Source organism: Cottoperca gobio, chromosome 24, assembly GCF_900634415.1.
Source record: "Cottoperca gobio chromosome 24, fCotGob3.1, whole genome shotgun sequence".
NCBI classification, from domain to species: domain Eukaryota; kingdom Metazoa; phylum Chordata; class Actinopteri; order Perciformes; family Bovichtidae; genus Cottoperca; species Cottoperca gobio.
Window position 1 is genome coordinate 7,162,336 of NC_041378.1, and position 23,802 is coordinate 7,186,137.

Below are 23,802 nucleotides of genomic sequence, written 5' to 3' on the forward strand. Positions count from 1 at the left end.
AGAGATGATAACACTTGGACCAGAGTCAAAATGGGCAAATTGTACCGGTAAATTGATACTTATGAGGCTGTATATTGTATATTTTCCGTCTGGTCTGTGAATGTGTGAAAAGATACTTTCAGCACAAATAATAGTAACACATCAACGGCAGTCTATACATTTCTAATCAAACTTATAATTACAGCCGTGTGTGTGTGTGTATGTGTGTGTGTGTGTGTGTATATATATATATATATATTAGTACAGATCAGCTGTCCACATGCACCCAAACAAATATCAACACCCACACAAAGCCTCAGATACACAAAGCAAACTACCGCAACAAAGGCAGAATACACTCGGCAGTCCGGCACCATTCATGAGCATCACAAAGCAACCAGGGGAGCACGGGCTGTAGCACGCATGAGTGACTCAAGTTACTGTACAGCGAATGGCTCTCTGCCCTGTGTATTACCTTGAACACACATTGCACCAAGATATTATTGTTTTTATGATCATTTAATCACGTGGAAACGTTTTAATCTGGGCAAAAACGTCTCCTCTTTTATGTCATTTCCATTCTGCTGAGGTTGTTTTTCTCTCCCGTTTTTATTCTGTTGCATAATCAGTCATATTGTGGATATTTATTGTCTTAATTTCTTTTCTCTCTCCTGTGGCTCCACACAGCCTGTCTCATTTGTGTGTTTATGAGGTACTTAAGGCGTTCATTTGTCTTTTCACTGGTCTTTAATGTGACAAATGCAAACAGATTTTAGACAGTAATGTTTGATAAATGTCTCTCAGCGAATAGATCCTTCACTTTAGTCCCAAATCTGCAATGTAAAAATATTATTACAAGTAATAATCCTTCATTTAAAGTCCCTTTATTTTTATTTATTTTTATGTTTTATGACTCAATGAACACAAGTGCTAATCATACTGTACATGCTAACATAAATAAGATATAGGAGACAAAAGAAGAAGAATAAGCTAAAAGCAGAAAAAAGAGACATAAATCCTACTACACTTTAGAAGTACTAAATGTTAGTGGAGTAGAAATTTAAAGTAGCATACAAAGGAAATACTCAAATAAAGCACAACTGTTTTTTTCCTGCAACATTTTATATTAATGTATTTATTACACTGCGACTCACAACCTGCCTGACCCACTCTCATAATGCTAGAAGAAAACAATTACCAAGATAGTATTGTGCTATATAAATTGCCCTTGCTGCGTGTGTGCGCTCTCTGTGTGCTGACGATACATGCCATGTCATTACTGTACCATGTATGTGTTTCTAACCTCAATTCCTCCTCGCCTTCCAGGTCTGTCCTTTTACAGCCGTGTTGCAGAAAACTGTGAGGAGGTGGCTCACTTTAATGAGGTCAGTGTCTTCATTTCCCAAAACATACACTAACTCACCTCCATAATGAGGAATTATATTCTTTATCTTAACTTAACAGAAACCACAACCTTCCAGTCTCCACTGCAGATAACAATACAATGATTTCAAAGGCTGTATGTTTTGCTAATGAACCTGGTGCTAAGTCAATAAAAACCCATAACCCAATCCCAGCATGCATTGCTAGAAGCAGGGTGGACCCTGGACATATGAACATTTACATCTTAGAGCGATGTAAAGTTTCCAGATCACCTGAACTGCTTATCTTTGGACTTTTGGGAGGAAACTAAAGTTGGAAATACTACACGGCCATCCACGCTACATGTAGGGCGCACTACGTTAACACTTAACATTGGCATTGAATATAAATAGCGAGGTGGTCCAATATGGCTGTAATAACCAGGATAAGTGACTTCAAGCAGACACAGGGAGAAACCCCAACTCTAACCGATGAATCAGCCAAGGATCACGTTTTATCACCTAATTATCTTACTTATTCTCACTTGTAAATAGCCAATGGTCTCCTAATGGCCCTCTCCTGTTCACTGATGGCCAATCAGTGTCTGAGAGGCGAGGCAGAAGTGGTGGCCTCCACCCATGCATGACATTGAACTCTTGTTCTGTTGTAATTAAACTAGACTCTCCACACTCCATCAGCCAGAACTTGGAAGTTCTTTTAAATTTGACAAAGAAAGTTGAATTGTTATGAACACAGACCTGAGGAAGACTTTCACTGAACCCCTTTTGGTGCTGGTTGGTCATTCTCTTTTATGGCTGCAGTGGGATTCTGGGAAATGTCCCCAATAGGAATCCTGCAGGTTCCTGTCACACTGATAAGCCAGTGTTATGATGGTTAAGGGAGCAGAGGCGGGGTATAAGAAAGAGACCAGGGGAGGGGGATCAAGAGAGAAGTGCTGCAGGAAATCCACAGAGTGAAAGCAAAAGGGACGGAATAGAGGTAGGGGATGAAGTCAAAGAATTAAATAAGAAAAACACAAGAAAGAGGGCCTCAAACGCGTAGTGCCTTTTTTTAAGGGAGCGTTGTTTTTTTTTCTCTGAGCTGCTTTTATAGAGGAAAAACATTCTTCCTTTCATGGGATCACAGGCAGAGGGCTGCTTCCTTTGCTGATAGCCACGGCTTTTGTTTTCAGTCTAATCAGGAAAATTGGCTAAATGACTGCACACGACACACACACATTCACAATCTATATATATATATATATATATATATATATATATATATATATATATATATATATATATATAATGGTGCATTATATTATTCCTGAGGCTGGTAACTGGTATAGAACTGAGTGGCTGGCACTGATGTGTCATCTCTTGTGACAGCCTCAACCGATGCTCTCGTCGCAGTCCTGCAGTGCTGGGGAGGTTGTTAGCACCACTCAGCATCAATAAAACGTCCAGGCTTCCCTTGAGACGACTTGTGCTTCCCTGAGTCTGTGTGTCTGTGCATGCATGGGTGTGTTACATGCTGCTGGTGCCTGAGTGTACAGTACATGTGCTTCCCCCCCCCCCCCCCCTCACAAACTCTTGAGTTATTCCTCATCACGTCCTCCTCATCTGATATCTTCATCCTCAGCACTGGGACATTTGCATGGCTCAGTAAACTCAGTCCAGTGCGTGGAGTTCAGACCCATTAGCATAGAGTTGTGTGTGTGTGTGTTTTTGCTTCATGCATGGACTCGCAGGACGCCTTTGAACTAGTATGCGGAAAGACAGGATGGAGAATCTGTATTCATTATTCATTCCATGGTGGGACTTGGCTTTTAGCTGCAGTACACCAGGGCTTCCCCCTCAGTAGTTAGACATAACTGGAGCAAAGAACAGACAGCCCTGCATGTAATGTATGTGACGACAGGGTTCATGCAGTATGGGCCTGCTTTTATATGTGTATGTCTGTAAGTCAATGTGTGTTTAAGAGAGAGAGGGCACATGACGAATTTGAATAGGAATATTGATTTGTTTATTTTACAAAAAAGATGTCGGGAGATTTACACCATGCAGACAAGGAAAGGGGAATTATTATGCACACATAATGAGTTCAGGAATATTCCTTCTCCACTAGCCTGCAGCTGCTACTTCCCTACAGTGTAGTAATGTGCACAGTCTGACTTTAATGAGAGTCTTATGATTAGGTAAAGCTATATTCTGAATCCCATGGCTTTCTCATGACTTTTTTAGGCCATTGTATGCTTACTGTTTTCAACCATACCTCCTACAAATGAGCAACTCAATGCCGCCCTGATTCTGTTATTTGTGTATATATACCATTGTGGAACTTATGCTGCAGAACCAGAGACGCTATCTTTTTTTTATAACACGTTCTTCTTCTTTATCAAAACCTACATTACCCTCAATGCAACTCGACCGACGACCGTTCAGTCGGAGCTTCAGACTCGTGTTTGTAGCAGCTTATGCAGCCTCGAGCTGCTAGCCTCGAGAGAGATGAGTCTGGTAAACTAACTTCTTTCTAACTCCACACCCGATATTTTTTTCATTTTCCACCTTGTAGTCTTCAGTCCCACCTAACATCACTTCAGGCAAATTATCACACTTCACACAGCTTCCCGTGGAGGCAAAAAAAAATACATCCGTTTTCACATATGCTGTAGTATTCTCCCCAGACTGCCAAGTTGGAAAAGGCTGATTCTGAATGTTTTCGGCAAAATGTGACAAATCTGACAAAACCTCATTTGAAAAAAGGAATTAGTAAACCATCTCTAGTGGACAGGGTTGCTGTTTTAGTAGTGGTTGTGTAACTGCTCTTCCACGGCTGAAAGCCTCTTTAGCTTGACCAGGACTCTGAACTCAAGGGCGTGCTGCGGCTGAACAAAGAGAGGAGGAAGAGACCACAGTGAGCTCACTTCCACAGAACTTCCCCGACTGCCTCTGTAATCAGATTTGGGAAGTTAGTGGGCTCGAGTAAGGCGTATCTGTTATATGAGAACATACCACTACAAGGGTGAGGTTTTTAAACTAATTTACCTCATCCCCAGAAGTAAAGGATTCATATCCAGTGAGCCACCGGAGAATAAAAGACTCTTAAAACATAACTTCAAAGCATTAGGGTGATCCACCTCTAGAGGTCATATTTCAGCTGATATTTTACTGACCACTTGACCACAAGTAAGAAGAAGAGGAGTAGCGGTTGCTTCTGGAGAAGACGCAAGCTGGAACATTGCCGGAGCTAAAAATAGTTTATGAACTTCACCGGTTTTTAAGATTCAGGGCTGCTCCAGGGAGGTGCTTTCCCATCTCTGAGTTTACTGAATAAATGATGATCTCAGCAGAATATTTCCTTTGCCCGCTTACAGTTAGAGCGAAGTTGAAAGCATGAAATATTAGAAATCAAAATTAGCACAGTAGAATCTACAGTTGGCACACTTACTGTATAGAAACTTGTTTTTTTGGTTGGTTGACGCACTGTTGATTTAGAGAAACAAACAGCAGAATTAAACACAAGGGTGCAGATAAGCTCACAGAGATATATAACAAAAACACATTTTCTGTAGGGAATGCCGTATTTTTACTGCGTTGTATGAGCCCTTAAATAAATATATATATATATATATAAGCTCCCATTTCTCTTCGGCTGCTTCTGTGTGTACCCATGTGCATCAGCTTGCAAGTTTACGTGCTGCCTGCCTTAATGAGTATCTCTCAAGAGTGACACAGTGGCACAAAAACCCAAGTTGACAAAGTAAAGTAATACACTCAAAAGTTCCTAAACTATGAAATATGATCTGGTACTGTAAATACAAAATATGCCCAAAAACAAAAAAGTAGAATAACACAAATGAATATGTTGATTAATAGATTTCTCTACTAGAACTAGAGTCAACAGCCACGTCAGCCGCTCTATGACGAACATAAGTTTTGACTTGATAGTGGTCCTAAAGGGAATTACCAAAGTCATTAGGATTCATCCACAATTACAGTCTGGACCAACTCACATTGCCATTCGTAGAACCATAAAGCGTGGCTCCTCCGTTTAGCCTCCCGCCTATGTCTGAGTGGATTTCTGTCTTGAGACATCCTGTTCAGAAACCAATGCGATGAAGCCAAATTGATTTTTGTTGTGGTCCAATTGCACAAACGGATGAGACCAAGGCATTTTTGGTTTGCATGTACAGTAATAGCATAATTCTGGTGAGCAACAGTTGAGGCATGTGAAGCTGAAAGCTGTACTGTGTAGCCATGATAAGAGGGTACTGCTGTATTACTGTGAACAGTCTGGAGCTATGTGTGTGAGAAGCTTTGTGTTGGGGCAGTAACTGTTATCAGTCTTGCTCATGGATGCATGCATGCTTTTTAAATTTAAAAAGTACAATGAATTCAACCATCAACTTGGGAAAAACCAGATGAGCATATGGTAGAGCTTCTATTGTCTAAATAAAAGGAGGAACAATCTATCTCAGCAGAAAAGCTTTTCATGGAGGGGTGAGTGCTATCTCCCAGCACAACACTGTGTATTTTCAAGGAGTTGTGAAGCAGCTTGACAAATGTGTTGTTCTTTATCTCTGCACCATCTGGCCTTCCACAGCAGAAACTGGTGAGCTAATTGCATTTTTATTAAAGCCCAGCATGTACATTAGACTTCATTTAATTAGCTGGACAACACGTCTCGTATCTGTTCACAGCGCCTCTCAAGGCGAAAAGCGCTAAGTTCCAAATTGTCCACCGTTTGGTTTAACTGACTACCTGCTCTTATACAACCTTTAATCTATGGATTAAACTTCATGTAATAGTAGTTTGGTGTAAAACATTGTCAGTCACTACTGACACTACACTAATGGTTGATGTTTCATAGTATCAATGCAGTGAGAATAAATAACATAAAGCTGCACCAACAGGCAGAGCTAGTAGCCGCTACAATGATGATAAATATACATTCTGGGAGAATGAAAGATTTTGACTGGATTAATGTCAATACGTCTGCCCCCGTGGCATTTTATCTGACACGCATTGTAAATGAGACTCCGATGAATTCAGAAACATTGGAGCATGTAGATAGAAGAAAGATTCGAGGAAAAAACAGAGCGGAGATGGAAATGAAAACAGGGACAGACAGTCCAATTGGAAAAAGTAAATTGAGGCTGGGTTAGGGTGGATGAGGTGGGCATGCAGTCAGTGAATTGGACAAGATCGAGTTTCTCTGCAGAACCAGCTTGTCAGAGATTCTGATTTATCTGGACTGTCAGACACACATACACATCCAGTGTATGTGTTGCAACGGTGGAAGTATTTAGATGCTATACTCGAGTAAATACTGGCAATGCTGCGTAAAATCACAAAGTCATAGAATTGGTTTCCGTACAGTAAGTATGACAACTGTAGAATCTAATGTGGTCATTTTGGTTGCTCAGATCTCAGTGTCCAGCGGGTAAAAAAATGTATTCTGCTGAGTTCATCATTTATTCAGTAAACTCCGAGATGGGAAAGCACCTCGCTGGAGCAGAATCTTAAAAACCAGTTCATAAACTATTTTTAGCTCCGGCAATGTTTCAGCTTGTGTCTTCTCCAGAAGCAACCGCTACTCCTCTTCTTCTTACTTGTGGTCATTAAAATATGAAATATGACCTCTAGAGGTGGATCACCCTATTGCTTTTGAAGTTATGCTTGAGGAGTCTGTTATTCTCCGGTGGCTCACTGGATATGAATCCTGTGCAGAGTAGCATTTTAATGTTGTGACGGGGTCGAAGCTGAGCTCATTATAGCTACTGTCAGTACAGTACTGTTGGGTAGTTTCATCTATAACAATGCATCCTAATTTATAAATTGAACATATTTTGCAACATTTTTATCTGAAAATAAGTAACTTTAGCTGTCACATAAAAATGTAAAAGTACAATATTTTAGAAGTTTAAAGTAACAAACAAAAGTAAATAAAATCCATGTTCCCAAATGAAGTACCTCAAAACTGCACTTAAGTACCGTACTTGAGTAAATGCACTTTATTACTTTCCACCTCTCACAAAATACGAAACACTTCCAAGATGATGCAATCTTGTACATTACCTCAGTCTCAAGAAAAAGTAAGTTATTAACAACTTAAAACGTTTTGTATTTGAATGCTTTACTATAAACTTCTGTTCTCTAAATCAATCTGGACTGCTGTGTACTTCACTGGAATGGATGAAACACAGCATGAACACAGTGTCCCTCCTCTGTATATTCTCTAATCGTCTCAGTATTAGCGCACATACCAAGAAAAAGGAAGAATATCCAAATGACATATTTGGAAGGTGCAATTTTAAATATTTGACCTCAGGGTCACGCTGAATGAATATTACTGGTGATATGATTATCACCCAAATGAGCGGCTCAAAGGGTTTCACAAGGACAAGCCTGCTGCGTATTTAAAACCAAACTCGCATTGGACTAAGGAAGTTATTTAAAGAAGTAGAATATTATAAAAGTTACTATATGTAGGCGAGTGAAGTTCCAGCATTTAATGATGTACTGTTGCACAGGTGGACTCCTTTCCAAGCATATTAAATAGCAGGCTGGTAAAGCCAGCGGTATTGAGGAGGAGGCTTATACGGCTTCTTTCAGCAGTCTACCTTCATCTCTTTTATCCTTTAAGAATACATCTAAGCCTGCAAGATCCAAGTGCAGAGAACTGCATCACCATAAGATCACAACACTTATGTATGTAGACTCAACACAAAAGACTACATGCTGCTCAGAGAATGCTCTTACTGTAAATATAACGCATTATTCCAACCCTCGCGGTGAGAAAATATTAAAGATGGAGTATATTGTTCATAATTAAGAGGGGTTTTCCTCCTCTGTGTCCATGGCAACAGTCATGAGATATCAAGGGACGGTGAGCGGGGGGAAACTGAGGATGGCCCAGTCAAAGCTCCCGTGTGGGTTCACAGCAGTAATGGCTGCTCTTCAGTTGAGCATTTAACCCCTCTTATCGGTCACTGCGGCCTCAGGACATCCGGTTACTGAGATCATACCTGTCACTTTTAATGAGCCGCCTCGCTCCGCCAATTAGGCGGCTGTGTATCATACAGTACAGAGGGTTCGAAAAGGGAGATGGGAATAATAGTATGTGTTCTTGAGACAGAGGAGGAGAATCTAAAAATAAGACTGGTGTTGTTGTTTCTACTACTATTGCACATTTCTTTATCCACATAATCTGTGATGCATTCCGATAAAGCGAGTCAGACTGAATGTAGGAGTAGGTGCATTGCAGCACTTTTACGTCAGTCGGTGTTTGAGTCTGATCTGTGCAGAGCTATAAACGGTACAAAACAAAAACGCAGTGTAACTTCATGTTTGTGTTTGTTATTAAAAGCCCTGCACACCCCCCACTGGTGTTTTCACTTATTGTTGCTGCTTAGATCTAGCTGCATTCGTTCCCATTTTTACGCATGATAATGATAGAAGTGCAATATCTCCCACTCCAAAGCTGCAGTCAGACCACAATGTATCTGACAAACTGTATGGGCGTGGTGGGGGCTGAAAGCAGCGGGGACTAGAACTAGTGTGTTGTATCAAAAACTTTTCCTGTCATTAACCTCTTGCACTTACTGCAGCCAAGCAACAACTTTCCTTCTCCACTGCTTGGGTTATTTCGACGTACAGTTATAAAGTAAGAATATAAACAATCGATATTTCCTGAATGCGCCTCAAACCTCGATTTCACGTGTCAAAAGTTCACTCCAATTGAAACCTTGAAGCTAAGCAAAGGACGCAGGTCAATTCATGGCCAGAAGCGATGCATCTTCTTGCTCCACATTGAAATGAATGGGAAGCGAGTTTGGATCTGACTGTGCCATTAGAGCTACATCAAATCTAACCGGAGATTGATGGACACGTCTCTCAACCACAGTCTGTACACACCCACACAGTCCTGAGAAGAGACACAATAAGTAAAACGACCTGTGTGGGTGTGTTGGTGAGGAGGAAACATCACATTGGCTTTATTTCAGTGAATTCAATTGGATAATTAGAAGTCAAAGTCAATGAAATAGTCGTTTAAATCTGTTGTGTAAAGGCTGCGGAGGAGCTTTGTCAAGTCTGAGACAATGACTCATAATGCTTTTACAGCAAGTCTTTGTTTCAAACTGGGGGTGTGGAGTTTAAAAGCCATGAGCATTTTTGAGGCAGGAAGGATGGAAGACACTATTGATTTGTATTATGGGGTAGTGCGCTGCATCAATTTCACTCTCTCCAACCTTTATGGAAGTGCAATAATACATTGTTGGAGTGACCCTTTAAGTAGCCTATGAAAAAGTACGAATAACATGGAATTCCTGCATTAATCAAATAAACACAATTAGGACAATGTTATGTTTGAGAAGAGAATATGAATGATCTTGAATGACCCTGTAAACATGTTTATGAATATGAACACGCTGTATCTTACAAACAGAGTGAGACACAAGAATTGGAACAGTTCAGATAAAGACGGATCTCTAAAGACTTTATGATTTATTGCCGACTAAAGAAAGTATTGACTTTGTCACATGTGTACCAGTGTGATGTAACATGCTCTATCAGCTTTATAGACTTTCATCTGCCTAAAGGTGAGACCACACACATTTGTCACCGGCAGCCTTATATCCTGTTGTGGATTGTATTTGTCTGTCCATGATTTTCAGCTGACTGGCAATATAGCTATCCCATAAAGGTTTTATTGGGGTATCCATGGCGACGCAGAATCAATCATAATGACTGTCCATACGTTTCATCCAAGCGGGCGGATATAGCGTGGCAATGTTGCTCAGGGACAGCAGATTCAACCTTTACCTAAATCCCTGCCATCACATAGGGTGATGATCTCATATATTAAAATCTATTTTACCTCTTAAATAAATAAGTAGAGTTGATAAAAGGACATTTGAGAGGAGTGTGAGTCTCTACCTGGGAAGTGGAGTCGCTGAAAAATAATCTTTTTCGTCTCTTTCTTTTGAATAAAAAGAGAATGAGCTTTTACATTTTTAAACTAAGTTTTACTGAAAGTAAAAACATGTATTGGAGAACTTCTTACCTTGACACATTTTAATATTTTTGCACTTCAATGTTGCATAGAAATCTGAAATTGAAGTTTGTTTTTTTTAATATTATTTTTGTGCCTTTTATTAGAAAGTGGAGAGAGAGGGAACGCCATGCAGCAAAGGTCCGTGGGTCGGGAATTACTTTCTTCTGATAAAAATTGCACCTTTCTTGGAAAAGCAGGAATCAATATTGCATGAATATTGTGTTTTTGTTTGTAACCCTATAGGCAAATTCCATTTGATTGCACAGCTGAAGAACAGTAAACCATTCTACTGTCTCACCTTAATGGATTCTCTGAACTCATTTTATTTTTCTGCACTGTGTGTGTGTATTTAAACCAATGTATGCTCTTTTGTCCGTCATGGTGGCTGTGAAGGCATTAGGCAACATCAGCAGCTTACTCCTTCATGTTGTGGATTCCTGCATGTGTGTTACTCTGGAGATAAGTAGCCTTGGACAGCGGAGAATGAAGATGAGCGAAGCGCTGGATTTGACACGGCTGTGAGCGGAAGCTTACAGTTAGTCCGTCTGTGTTTGTGTGTGTGTAGAAAAAGGGAAATGTGTACCTGCACCAACACTTTACATTTATTTGTATCGACTGTGCAGTCACAGATTAAAATTAAACTGTTCTTTCTCCAGGGGAAATTAATGTGGCTTCCCAGAGTCTTCAAAAAAAACATAATCATGTTTGTAGTGGTGTGTGTGTGCGTTATGGTCCGGTATGTATAGCCTTAGTCAGGAGTCATTTCCTCCATCTGCAGTGTGTGCTGTCATCCGTGCAACATTAGCACCATGCTGGGGCCTTTTTCTCTTCCCTTTCTCTCAGCTGTTCGAACACACTGGAGGAGATTTAGTTGTAGATGAGACGTGTGGCACGGCTGTGTTAGCCATAACCTCAGCCAAACAACCATCGCTCTGTGTTTGCGGGCTGAATGTTGCTAGTGAAATGCACCAAAGAAGGAGGCGGCAGTACTGGTTATGCCTGGCTGAAGGCAGGGAAGAGAGACTGCAGGGCGTCGGGGTAAAGCGCTCAGAGATGCACACACACGAACGCACACGTCCACAGATCCTTGACAGCAGGTCTACCGGTAGCAGGTGGGAACCCCAGGATTCGGTAATAACAATCCTGATGGATCGTTTGCCTTACGGCCTGCAGTGTTTTCCTGAATGAGAGGCCTACATCAGCAGGGGGTGAATGGGTTTTAAATCACCTGTGCAAACCCCCCCTGCCCTCGTACAGCTTCTTTCCCAAGATATTTCAGTAAAGATGAGAAGGCTCAAGTGGCATTAATTCATCATGTTTCTAACATTCCTAACTACTTAATGTTGCTGCCTTGTCATACTGAGTAATATCTTGTGGCAGACGTTACCGCTGCGCATGTTAATTCCTGTAATGAGACTTGTTTGTTGGAATTGCTCTATCTATCTATCATCATGGACTTCTCGACAGCGACAGTATTTGATATGATTGGTTTGATATTGTTATTATATTTGATCTATAACTCGTACTTCAAAAGGCAGTCCTTTTTTAAAGTATCTATCTTAATTAAACGGACTCATGACTCTGTTAATGTAAAGCGAGCAGCACCAAACCTGAAGAGAGTTCTGGATATGTTTCCCGGCTAATTTGAGATTTAATTAGACGCTTAAGAGGGTCCATGCAGCTCTAATTATCTTTACCTTCAGAACATGTTCAGATATATTGAAACTGAAATGTATTTTGGTCTATAAATATTGTGGATAAAAGAAAAGACAAAACAAGACTCAAGAAAATTATAATTTCTCCCAACGAAGCAATCGAGTACAAAGCACGTTTTATATTTGTTCATTCCATTTTAATTTTTTTAAACATCAAAAGTGTGCAAGACAGTTCCAGTTCCCAACAACTAACTTGTGGCTTCTTTCAGGTAGTATAAACCCACCCGTACATATGCAGTTTATATCTACTGATGATGCCGACAAAGTCATCAATGACATTATAAGATAATGCAATTACAGGGATTCTTACGGGAACACTTCGGCACAAATTAGATTTATAATTAATATGAATGTTTTCAACATCACTCTCACAGCTTGGGTGGGTTTGGCAGGTACCGAGTTAAATCAGAGATAATTTAATCCCACAGGATCCATTTCAAAGCCTTACATCTTCAAGTTGGATCATTTTGGTGGCTCAGAAATGTAGATAAAAAAGTAGGAACAACCTGTGTGATGGGTTCAGTGTCATCTAAAGCCTGTGTATGACTTTTATCATATACTGCTTTTCCTGTCAGCTTTAAGTTGTGTGTTTTAATAAAGACTTATCAGTCATTGACGTACTGTAGTGATAATGTTACATAGGGAAATGACCGTACTTATCTGTACTGGATTAAAGTGATAGCAGCTCTACTTATTCGACTGTACGACAAACTAACTGCTAATAAACAGACTCAGGGTTCATGTAATTTACATGCGACAGGCCCTTCAAAGGGAGATCTATACCGTGCTCACTGGTGTGAAGAAACAATTAAAGTACCATACTGAGCGTCTCATCAGCCTGACAAAGCCAATTAGTAAAGACATCACTGGTGTGGTGAGAAGCATTTAAAACAAAGAGATGCTTTTTCTCTCTCTAAAATACGTCAAAACAGCCATCTGAAATCTCTCTTAGCTGTAATTTTCCAAGCTAATTAAAGTGAAAATGCCTAAGGAGTGTTCTCCTTCTAACCCTCCTTTCACACCTCTCACAACCTGGGATTTTGCTCAAGGATATCAAAGACATTCATTGTCATACATGTTTTGCTTGGCTGCAGCTCTTCTCCTGTTTCTCCTTCTCCTTTCATAGCAAAGAAAGCTAATCAGTATTCTTAGTTGCTGCTTTAGAACCTAGAGGTGTTTATTATGATACATTATACATTGTGATGTATAATTCCCTCCAGACACCGCTGTAGCTAGTAGGGAATCTTTTAGACTCAAGGACCCCTCAGAGGAACATGTGTACACTGACAGAAGACCTTCTGTTTGCAGTTTGAGGCTGTGTCTGAAACTACACCCTCGTTTACTCATTCCCTTCTCCCTACACGTGGACACTAAGTCGTTCACGAGTGAGCAGTAAATGGAGATTTTGGACACTTACTGATCGTCAACACAATTAAGTTGTGTAAGTAGCACAACAGTAGGTCGTTATATAGGACAGACCGTAAATATAGACGTCACATTGAATATTTGTAATAAATCAATACTTATTACAATATGCAGCCTTAAACCCTGTCATATTCTGTCTCCCCCCCCCCCCCCCCTAGGTATTTCGATGGCCCATTGCCAGCAGGCTGGATGGAAACGAGATGCTGGAGATCCAAGTGTACAATTACAGCAAAGTCTTCTCCAACAGGTAAGGTTGTACTGCTGCTTGTCCTTAAACCACATTTACCACACCACCAAACCGCATTTCAGACTAAATTGTTTTGTGGCTTTATTGCCCTTCCTGACTTCCTGTCACAGCCTGTGACCAATTGAGAGCGGCGCACGGAGCATGTTTCTCAGATGATGAGGAGAATGAACTTGTTTTCCCTGAGAGCTTGCTCTAAGTTGACTCAATTGAGGTGTGTAACGGAGTGCAAAACCACAGAGCTGGACATGAATGAGTTCCCCCATCAGGATGTGGAGCGGAGGTAATGAAACTGCATTAGATCCTCAGTAATGTGCACATTTGTCACTTTACACTCTCCAAACAATCAGATCAGGAAAAACAGACCGGGTACTTTAGTGGATGCTGCTGCTGGGAGGCGATCACTTGTTGACCGTGTGTTATTGCTGTAATTATTTGCAGTGTGTGTGTGAATATTGAATATTTGTAATTCAGACACATTTTGCTGTCGTGGTTTTGTATATTTTAACTGACGAATCTCAAGCGGAGCCATTCACAGTTCTTCATTAAAACCAAAGTGCTCTTGGTCAATGCAATAATACTCTAACCCGCTTCAAACTACCGCAGAGCAAAGAAATCATTTGTGTAGAGGCACTAGTGGAAACTTGCTAATTAAGTGATTTTCCTTTTACTCCTCCTTCACATCTTCTTCTTTTTCCTGTTGTTCTTCATCTTAGTTTCCTGTGAAGTATGTTTTGCCCTGGTGTTTCCAGATCTGATAATGTACGCCGGTCGTGTCAGGAAGCCTGCCCATCTCCTGTGTCCGTCACAAATCCAATCAGATCATTACAGCTGCTGCCTTTAACTGGCCGACCTGGTTGATGTGTCCAAACCAAGGACACATTATATCGCCCACGCAGTCATTAAAGCTTAGCCCTCGTGTGTGTGTGTGTGTGTGTGTGTGTGTGTGTGTGTGTGTGTGTGTGTATGTGCGTGTGCGTGTATGTGTGTGTATAGGTACCACTGTCTTTGTGTTTTTTTTCCTGTGTGACCTTATCTCATCTGCCGTGTGTGAAGGCGTGTTCTGTAGGTGACGACACATTTCTCATCCCCTCACAAAGTAGACTCCGAGCTAAAGGCCGGTGACAGGCGTGCAGACAGATGTTGTATCGGTTCTACGTCAATGCAGCTCTTAACTGCCATCATGATATTTTCTGGTGCCATTGTGTGGAAGAGGAAAACAGAACAGGACAGACACACATGACAATTCACAGAGGGTCAGAAAGTTGAGGATCGCTCAAAGTTTGCACCCCAGCTAATCCTGTACTGTAATCTTCATTATTCTCCATTGTTGATGGATTGGTTCAACATTTTCTACAGACATCCATGCAAACGATGAATCCTGTTGAATTTGGTGTTTTGGTGTTTTTCTTTAGCGCCACCATGAGGTTATCATTTGCGCTTTTTTTGTGAAAAATCTCAAAAGCTGTTGGACAGATGGCCACAAAATTGGGTTCAGATATTCTAAAGTGTTCTTTCTATATTTGTATATCTGTATACTGTATCTGTCTGATTGGCCTGATGGTTTTTCTATCAAAAAGCCATCAAAACACTACAGCTGTTTGAATCACTGTCAAATTGACATGGGCAGTAGCCCTGAATCTTTCATCATCAAAATATACACCAAAACAAATTTGTGCACATAAAGTACTCACACACACGCACACACACACACACACACACACACACACACACACACACACACACACACACACACACACACACACACACACAACACACACACACACTGCACACACACAGAGAACAACGCAGTACTTCCCAGCACTCATCTAAGAGGGTAAATTATTCAAGATGAGTCATAGCTTTTGTTGTTCTCACACCTGCTCCATATGTCCACAAGCAGCATCATTACCAGGGTAACTGATCTGCCTCATCACTGTCTGCACCAACACACTGTAAGGCCAGTGTGTCACACTGTGCGACCGCAAGTGCGATCCCATTACCACAACACAAAGAGAAAAGCGTCGATGCGGGATGGTCTCTCACTGTGCTGTAGTGTCATATAGACCATGTTTTATGATCTGTATCCCCTGTGGCTGAAAGATATGCTTTTATATTCTGCCTGCTGTGGAGTACACAGTGTGTGAGTTACTGAGCACTGGAGCAAAGAGGAGGTTATATGATTGTTTATTCAAGGTCTTTAACCTGAAGTCAGTGGCTCCCAGAGGGTCTGATTTTCAGGAGGTCCTTGAGAATAAGGAATCGGATTAATAAATAAAATGTATAAGCACTGCCACTGTGTCCTAGTTTACATTTTACCTTAGCCTTAAAACTGTGTTGTATATAATTATTTTTGAATAAGAATGCTTTACATTGATTTACACAGGTTTTTAGATCTGGTGTTTTGTCCCTCAGCACAAAATAAAATCTGTATTATAAATAAATGAAAATGACACAATTTATCACAGAAGAACAGCAGCTTCTAAAAACAACGCTCACATTCAGCACAGTAAATCTGTGTCATGTGTCATGTTGTGTAATTCTTATCAGTGTGGCCCCATAGAAACAGCCCATTGTGTCAAGACAATAGAAATCACTAACAGCTGATATGTTCTTAACCAGGTCTTTGTGCACAACATCTAATGCAGCTGTGTTCACATTTGGTATAATTTGAAGGAATATGATAATAAAGATGAGGTGTTGGCAATGCTCCTGAACACCTTTTTTTAAGATTATTCTCAAACTAGATGAAGATGAATTAAAGTCCCTCTGTCAGTGGTGTTATCTGAAAATCAGCCTTGAATAATACAAACTTTATTTGTTCTGTTCCCGCTCTGCAGACTGCATCACTGAAACTCTGTCACTCTTTTGAACTATTTCCTTAGTTTGTTTGTTGAGATTCAGTAAACAATTTTCAAAATGTTAGGCTGGTTTTCCCCCGAATTATCTTTCAAATTAAATTTTACTGCAACCTGTTTCCTTTTAACTGAGATAAGACTTCACATTGATGCTCTTTGCTCAAATGAATCCTCCTCTCTCTTTCTCTACTCAAAAAATACACTCATGCATTTTATTTTATTGCCATCTTGAGTTTCTGTTTATCTTTTTATGGTTTTCATTCAGCCACTGGCAACAGGGCCTTCCTGGCTTTAAACGTATATAATCCTTCCATGCTGCACGCAGTGAGACTCAACAATGTATTGCTTGGTCTTAAAATGAAAGCATTACAATCATAAACCTGCTACTGTGGGACTTTTAGAATGCATCACTGTAGGATTTGTACATTTTGTTTTTCAGCAGAAGCAAAAAAATAACACTTGTTTGATTATTTAGAGTCTGTATTTCACTTCACAGAGCAGAACTGCTTTCCGGTTATTTTATTGAACAGTTTCTCAATTAACTTTCCATAAACGTGTCTATATCATCCACAAAAGTACACACACCATCATCCCCCAGCCCTAATTCCACCTTCAAAACGTCAGGCTGTGGTTCATGTAAATGCTGCAGTACATTGATGGACTTCTATATGCAGAGGAAGAAGTACTCCGATCTTTTACTTAAGTAAAAGTAGTAATACCACAGTGTAGTAATACTCATTTACAAGTCCTGCAGTCCTTTTTTTTACCTAAGTAAAAGTATTATGTTCAAAATATACTTAAAGTGCCAAAACTAAGTGTACTTATTATGCAGAACGGTCATTTTCTGAAAAAAAATGCAATATTTGCAAAATTGTATTAAAAACAAGTGAAGCCTTAATGCTGATCAGTTTAATGTTGCAGCTGGTAAATGTGGAACTCATTTGAACTACTTTATATATTGCTGGGTAATCTATAATAATACACCATGATTTATTAGTCAGATTTGTATTAATAACCTCAAACTGCAAAGCAAATTAAATTATCGAATAAATGTAGTGGTGTAAAAAGTACACTGTTTATCTGTAGTGGAGTAGAAGTATGAAGTAGCTTCAAATGGAAATACTTAAGTAAAGTACCTCAAAAGTGTACTTAAGAATAGTATTTGAGTAAATGTACTTTCCACCATGTCATTAAAAAACCCAATAACCATGCTGATAGACACGAGCAGCGAAAAACAAGCCTTAATAGCTTTTTCTATTGCTTATTTGCTTCCCGTGCGTTTGTGTGAAAGACTGGAGTATTGATCGCATGCGAATCAATAGATATTCATCCTTGAAATACAAGCGAAAGACACCACGGGGCAGTGCTTTGCTGAAGCTTCTCCTCAGTCAAATCACACACACACACCTGTCAGCTGTAACATTTTCATTTCACACCGTCCTCCATGCTGAGTTTCCAGCAGCCGGAGGTGCTGTTGGAGCAAACTCGAGAACAACTTCATTTGACTTGGGGAAAAATATTTTACATTTCAAAGCTGCGCTCACCTCTCCTCAAGTTCACCCGAGCCAGAGATTTCGTCATAGTCGCGCCTCGATTTTTGCGAAAGAAACGCAGCTCGCACATAGAAGAAATAGCTCTGAATTATAAAGCAGAAGAAAGTAAATTATTTGCTCAATCAATAATGAATGCCACCTTTTTAAAGTGCTAAAAAGTGAGCCAGAACATGATAGGCCCTGACCAGTTCAATTATTCAGCCATTGTACACACGTTACAATGGCTGAAAGGAATTGACCTATCATTTGATGGACATATTGATCACCACTGTCTAGGATTATACTGTGGTGGGTTAGTATGTTCGTGGATTATTGCGCAAAGGTGCAGAATTTTCTACTTATCAAAGAAAAAGTTGACTGCACCAAGCCATTAATATCTTTACACACTCTTTTTATTTTTTGTCGCACCAAGCCTGTTAAGTTGAGCACAGAGTAGTTCAGTGGGGAGCCTGGCAGACATGCACTTTCATAGAGAAAGCCTCTGCCAGCGCCTGAAGGGAAACACATACATTTATTTTCGTATCTGGGATTCAAAGTGAAGTCAAGTTCTGGATGTCTACGTTTGCCTCATTATTAAGTTTGGAAGCTTTTTACTGACACGTGTGGCCTCACTTTCAACCGTATGTTGAAATAATCACCTCCAACTCCAGAGGAGAGAAAACGTGTAGGTGAGGCCGACAGAGATGGAGAAGGAGGGAGATGGACAAAACAAAAATGCAATTCCCCAAGAAAATATGAGTGAGATCTGAAAAGTGCCTATTGACACTACAAAGAATTACTGGAGGAAAAGCTGATGTTACTGCTCACAGCTTAAGAATATCACGAGCACAAGAGAATATGTATGTAGGCACTGCAGGGCCTAAACCTGACTATGCCCAGTCAGCAAGGTGCATGCTACCAAGTGAGCTAACGCCTGAAACATTAATGAAAACTCCTGCTTGACTTTTGTCCATAGTCAATTACAGACAGTGTTGTGAGGAGAACTGTCCTTTTAGAAGGGCTCAAACTCACGACCTTATGACCCGACTCGAATGATCCTGGCTGTCGAGGCCTATAGTGCTGTTGGGAAGCTCACAGCGTTAGCGTTCCGTGGTAAGCTATTGATCGCGTGCCCTTGTTTTATGATATCGCTCCCTGCGGACTCGTATCCAGCACACGATTATGAGTCTGTGCTTTCCTAACGATTGTCTTCTTGCTCCATTTTATTCAACACATGCATTATCCTGTCCGTATCATGCATGTGTTGAAAATAAAAACACGGCTGTATTTTCGGTTCACGTGTGTGTTATAGTAGAAATGACTGTATGTCTGTGGCTCGGGGGGCGGCGGGGTGCGCTGCATGTTCTTTGTGTGCGGCTGATTGCTCTGCGAACAACGCTCTGTTTTGGGGGAAACGCTATAAATTATTCACTAGCTCTAATTGGCTAGCTGAATGGGGACTGTACTGGGTTTCTTCCCACTGTTATGTTCCATGAAGGTTCCTTAGGCAGCATAGAAATGAACCTTATGTCTGATGATCTTAACAACAATCAAAGACTCTGTTCTGTTGTGTTTCCTACCATGACCTCAAAGGTCCCCTTAACTTTAACCTTAGTTGGTTATGGGAAAGTAAAAAATACTATGGATTGACATGATAGCTCTCTATGCAATACATCTGATGGTGATGGCCTAGTTGTTTAGTGGTACGCCTTCCCAACAGAACACCAGATGGTTGTGAGTTCAATACCAAGCTGCCACCATTGTGCCCCTGAGCATGGTGGTTAACCCCAAGTTGCTCCAGTGGGATTTTCTTTTAAATGAAAACAAGCAGAGAGCATTTCTGTTTCTTGCCATTAAAAGTCAGCTTTATAAAAACAGAAGCAAAGAATAACATAAATATTCAGTGTGCCGGGTGAATAAATGGCGTTGGAGTCTTCATCCAGTTATTTACTTGTCCTTGGGGGCATTGATAAGAGCTTAAGAGAGGTGGCTGAGAATTGCTGCCTGGTGCTGAAATGTGTTAAAAGCTTTGAAGATGTAGCTTCTCTGAAATGTTTGCAGACCAAACAAGTCGCACAGAAGATTAGAATATACGTTTTCCACAGAGATGGCGTTTCCTTAACGAGATAATGAGATGACAACAACAATTTCACTAACTGTCACAGAAAGTTTGTCAAATGGAACGTATTGCGGTGTTACGAGGTAAACGCCACTGAATGCCACTTCACAGGGAAGGTGGTTTACGGTGGTCTGAGTCTCTGTGCTGGGTGCGGCAGGTCGATGAGTGCAGCCATATGGATGAACAAAACCAAACCTGTAAGATGAAAGCAGCTAAAGCTACAGAGTGGAGAGTTGCAGCAGGGAGTTTTGAATGTGTTAATATGTTGAAGGTACCCTGTGGGAGATTCTTCTACATAAACAATAGCTATGTTTCTCACCATACTTTTTATGTACTAAATAATAACAACAAATAGGAGACGCTTGGTGAAAGGAAGGCAAGGATTGACATCGTGTTTGTTTGTTTGCGTCTGCCAACAACAGGAGTGACACACTGTACTGGGCTGCTGGGAAAGGCAGTTTGGCACTTTCTCAACGTCTGTCACAACACATATGTATCACCGCCCAGCACCCAGCAGTCTGTTCACGGCTCTGTCACTGAGACACACTGACACACTGTCAGACGGAGTGAATACATGAGTACACAATAACTAATAGCAGTATGTATTACTGTAACTGAACAAGTAGAACAACTGCTAAACAGATGGGCAGCAGAGCAGAGACAATGGACACCATGTATTGATGCGATGCTGTGTATTGATCTCACTGATTTTCTCTGTTGGTGTTTCCCTGCAGACTGGTGGGGACTTTCTGCATGGTACTTCAGAAGGTGGCTGAGGAGGGACACCTAGAGCTGACCGACACGCTCATCGACGATAACAACACATCGATAAAGGTAAAGCACGACACCGCTCTTAGATTGGAGTGTACACGCTAATATTTATATCGGAGTACGTTGGAATCTAAGTTTCCAGAGAGGATGCTCCAGATAAAAAAGAAAGAAAGACGATGTTCAAAGGAAGGATTAATGTCAAAAAATGTTGCACAGGAAGAGTTGAGGAGAGATCACCTGCAGGCAGACGCCACTGCGAAATACAGAGAGGCTTAATCAGTATTCAGTCAACTCGTATGAACAGGGCTTGAATGTAACGGACCTTCATTTATGTGTAAAATGTCCCGCACTCGAGCGATAATGCAGATTTAACAGCTACTATGGGTATGTTACCTGGACATTCACATATTCACATGAAGCCTCTTCAATCAACAAACTAATGCTGTATAACCAAACAAGAACTGGATTTAAAATTCAAGTGGAGATTCCAAAGTTTCCAAAAAAAAACCAAACATGTCACTTGGAGAAATGTGTATAAAATGATGAAACATACATAGAGAATACTTCAATATAGAGCAGCCATAAATAACATAGTTTGGGGTTTAAATATTTAACTCTCATAGCTACTATGAAGAGCCGATACAGAATATGTTAACTGCCATTAAAGGGGAAAACTAGAGTCCAAAAACAGATTACAAAAGCTTGTATCAAACCGTTTATACTTTTTAAATGATATGGCTTTCTGTACCTTGCGGCAGTAGATTTAAAATGAACTCTTATTAGTCAGCAAAATGCATTCACAAGCATACAGTGGAACATTACATGGACGAATCACTCTTCCAATGCACCTGCAGCGGTGACAATGGGAGAAGTGACAGCCGACATCTGGCCTATAAAAGCACCGGCCTTTAAGACCTGCACATCAAGAAGGATCTGATGGAAATATGACGGTCTCTTAGCAACATCAGCACATTAATTCAAATGTTTTCTATTGATTTGGAAATTTGTGTTTAGAACAGCTAAACTGAGAGCAGCTCCGTTTATAGCTTATTATAGGATCTCTATTAGCTGTGCCCCAAAGCACAACTAGTCTTCCCGGGGTCCTGCTCAGTGGTGAGGAAGAGTGAGACGTGTGTGTGTGTGTGTGTGTGTGTGTGTGTGTGTGTGTGTGTGTGTGTGTGTGTGTGAGTGTGTGTGTGTGTGTGTGTGTGTGTGTGTGTGTGTGTGTGTGTGTGTGTGTGTGTGTGTGAGAGTGTGAGTGTGAGTGTGTGTGGACCCCACAATTGGGGGATACAAGTGCAGTACCAGTGAGGGGGGAACACAAGACTGTGTGAGTGTGAGTGTGTGCGTGTGTGTGTGTGTGTGTGTGTGTGTGTGTGTGTGTGTGTGTGTGTGTGTGTGTGTGTGAGTGTGAGTGTGTGAGAGTGTGAGTGTGAGTGTGTGTGTGTGAGTGTGTGTGTGTGAGTGTGTGTGAGAGTGTGAGAGTGTGAGTGTGAGTGTGTGTGTGTGTGAGTGTGTGTGTGTGTGTGTGTGTGTGTGGTACAATAGGATGTGTGAGGGAGAACTTAACTGTTTGTGGTTTTAAAGCACCCCGGGTGCAGAATTGGCAGTGACGTTTCCGAGCTGATGATACACAGCATGGGAGTGCTTTAGGGCTTACACACACACACACACACACACACACACACACACACACCATCCACTGACATATGTTCGAGTGGCTTCCTGTGAAATCCCACGTCAAAGCATATACGCCATATTAAAGGAACATCCGCACTGTACATCCCTGTAGGAAGACACGAGAGAGAACTCTTTTACCTACAACTGCACTGGTGTGGTTGCCATAGTGACACACCTAACCCCTCGCGGACCACAGTGATTGCCTTGCGAGGCTGTAAGAAATAGAGAGCAGCATGGAGGGAGAAAGGGGAACGGGAGCCCCGAGAAGATTTTGTCCTCATCCGTCTTTGTCAGGAGAATAAATTGGCCGCTTCTTAATAAAGATGAGGTCATCGTTCTCCAAACACGACTCCCCAGAAGACACCAAAGACAAACTACAGTGTCACCGATGTTTCTGGCCTGGATTAAACCGACACTCGCTGTCGGTCTGAGTTCTCCCAGCAAACAGTCGATAGAAGCGATGATTTATAGTCCTGTTACAGTGTGCTGTTTACACTGAGAAGGTTTTCTAAACATAATTAAATGGATTTCTATTATTGAGCTGAGACTAAGCTTTAGGTGTTGGCGTTTATCCCTGGACTCTTTCGCTACAGGTTTGGATTGATTTATATATATCCTGTCACAGTGCCATCGCGAGGTTAAGAGCTCTACCTCGCTCTGAGCAACTTGAGCATTTCCTATCATGTGAAGGCAGCTTAAGAGTCTACAGCCACGATATTAGTCTTGTGCTGATTGACGTATATTGACGTTTGAACGGATGATCGACAGTTGTTTTTTCCTATGCCGATAATACATTTATTCTAATTTACTACCACAACTAAGATGTTATGAACAATAATCTCTAGACTTTGCTTTTTTAGCACCTAAGGGATCACCAAAGATTTTACAATTACTCCCGTGTGGGCCATGAATGTGTGACAATCCATCCAACTGTTGTCTGATTCATTTCAGTCCAAACCGTATTTTCAACCTCGTGGTGTTGCCAGAGGAAAAGTCGCCAAATTCAGTAGCTTTCATCCTCTGGGCAAGATGAATGTGTGTCCAAAAACATCTCTGG

At 40.9% G+C, this 23,802-nt stretch overlaps 1 protein-coding gene across 7 annotated transcripts in view; it reads left to right on the forward strand.

Annotated features, from left to right (window-relative positions):
* The window catches only part of otofa (otoferlin a), a 66,748-nt gene that overhangs the window by 6,080 nt on the left and 36,866 nt on the right, over positions 1-23,802 (forward strand). For all 7 annotated transcript variants that reach the window (XM_029462971.1, XM_029462972.1, XM_029462970.1 and 4 more), the window contains exons 2-4: positions 1,306-1,364; positions 13,700-13,788; positions 21,029-21,128. In XM_029462971.1, the coding sequence (XP_029318831.1) occupies positions 1,306-1,364; positions 13,700-13,788; positions 21,029-21,128 (248 nt within the window). The remainder of the gene's footprint in view (positions 1-1,305; positions 1,365-13,699; positions 13,789-21,028; positions 21,129-23,802) is intronic.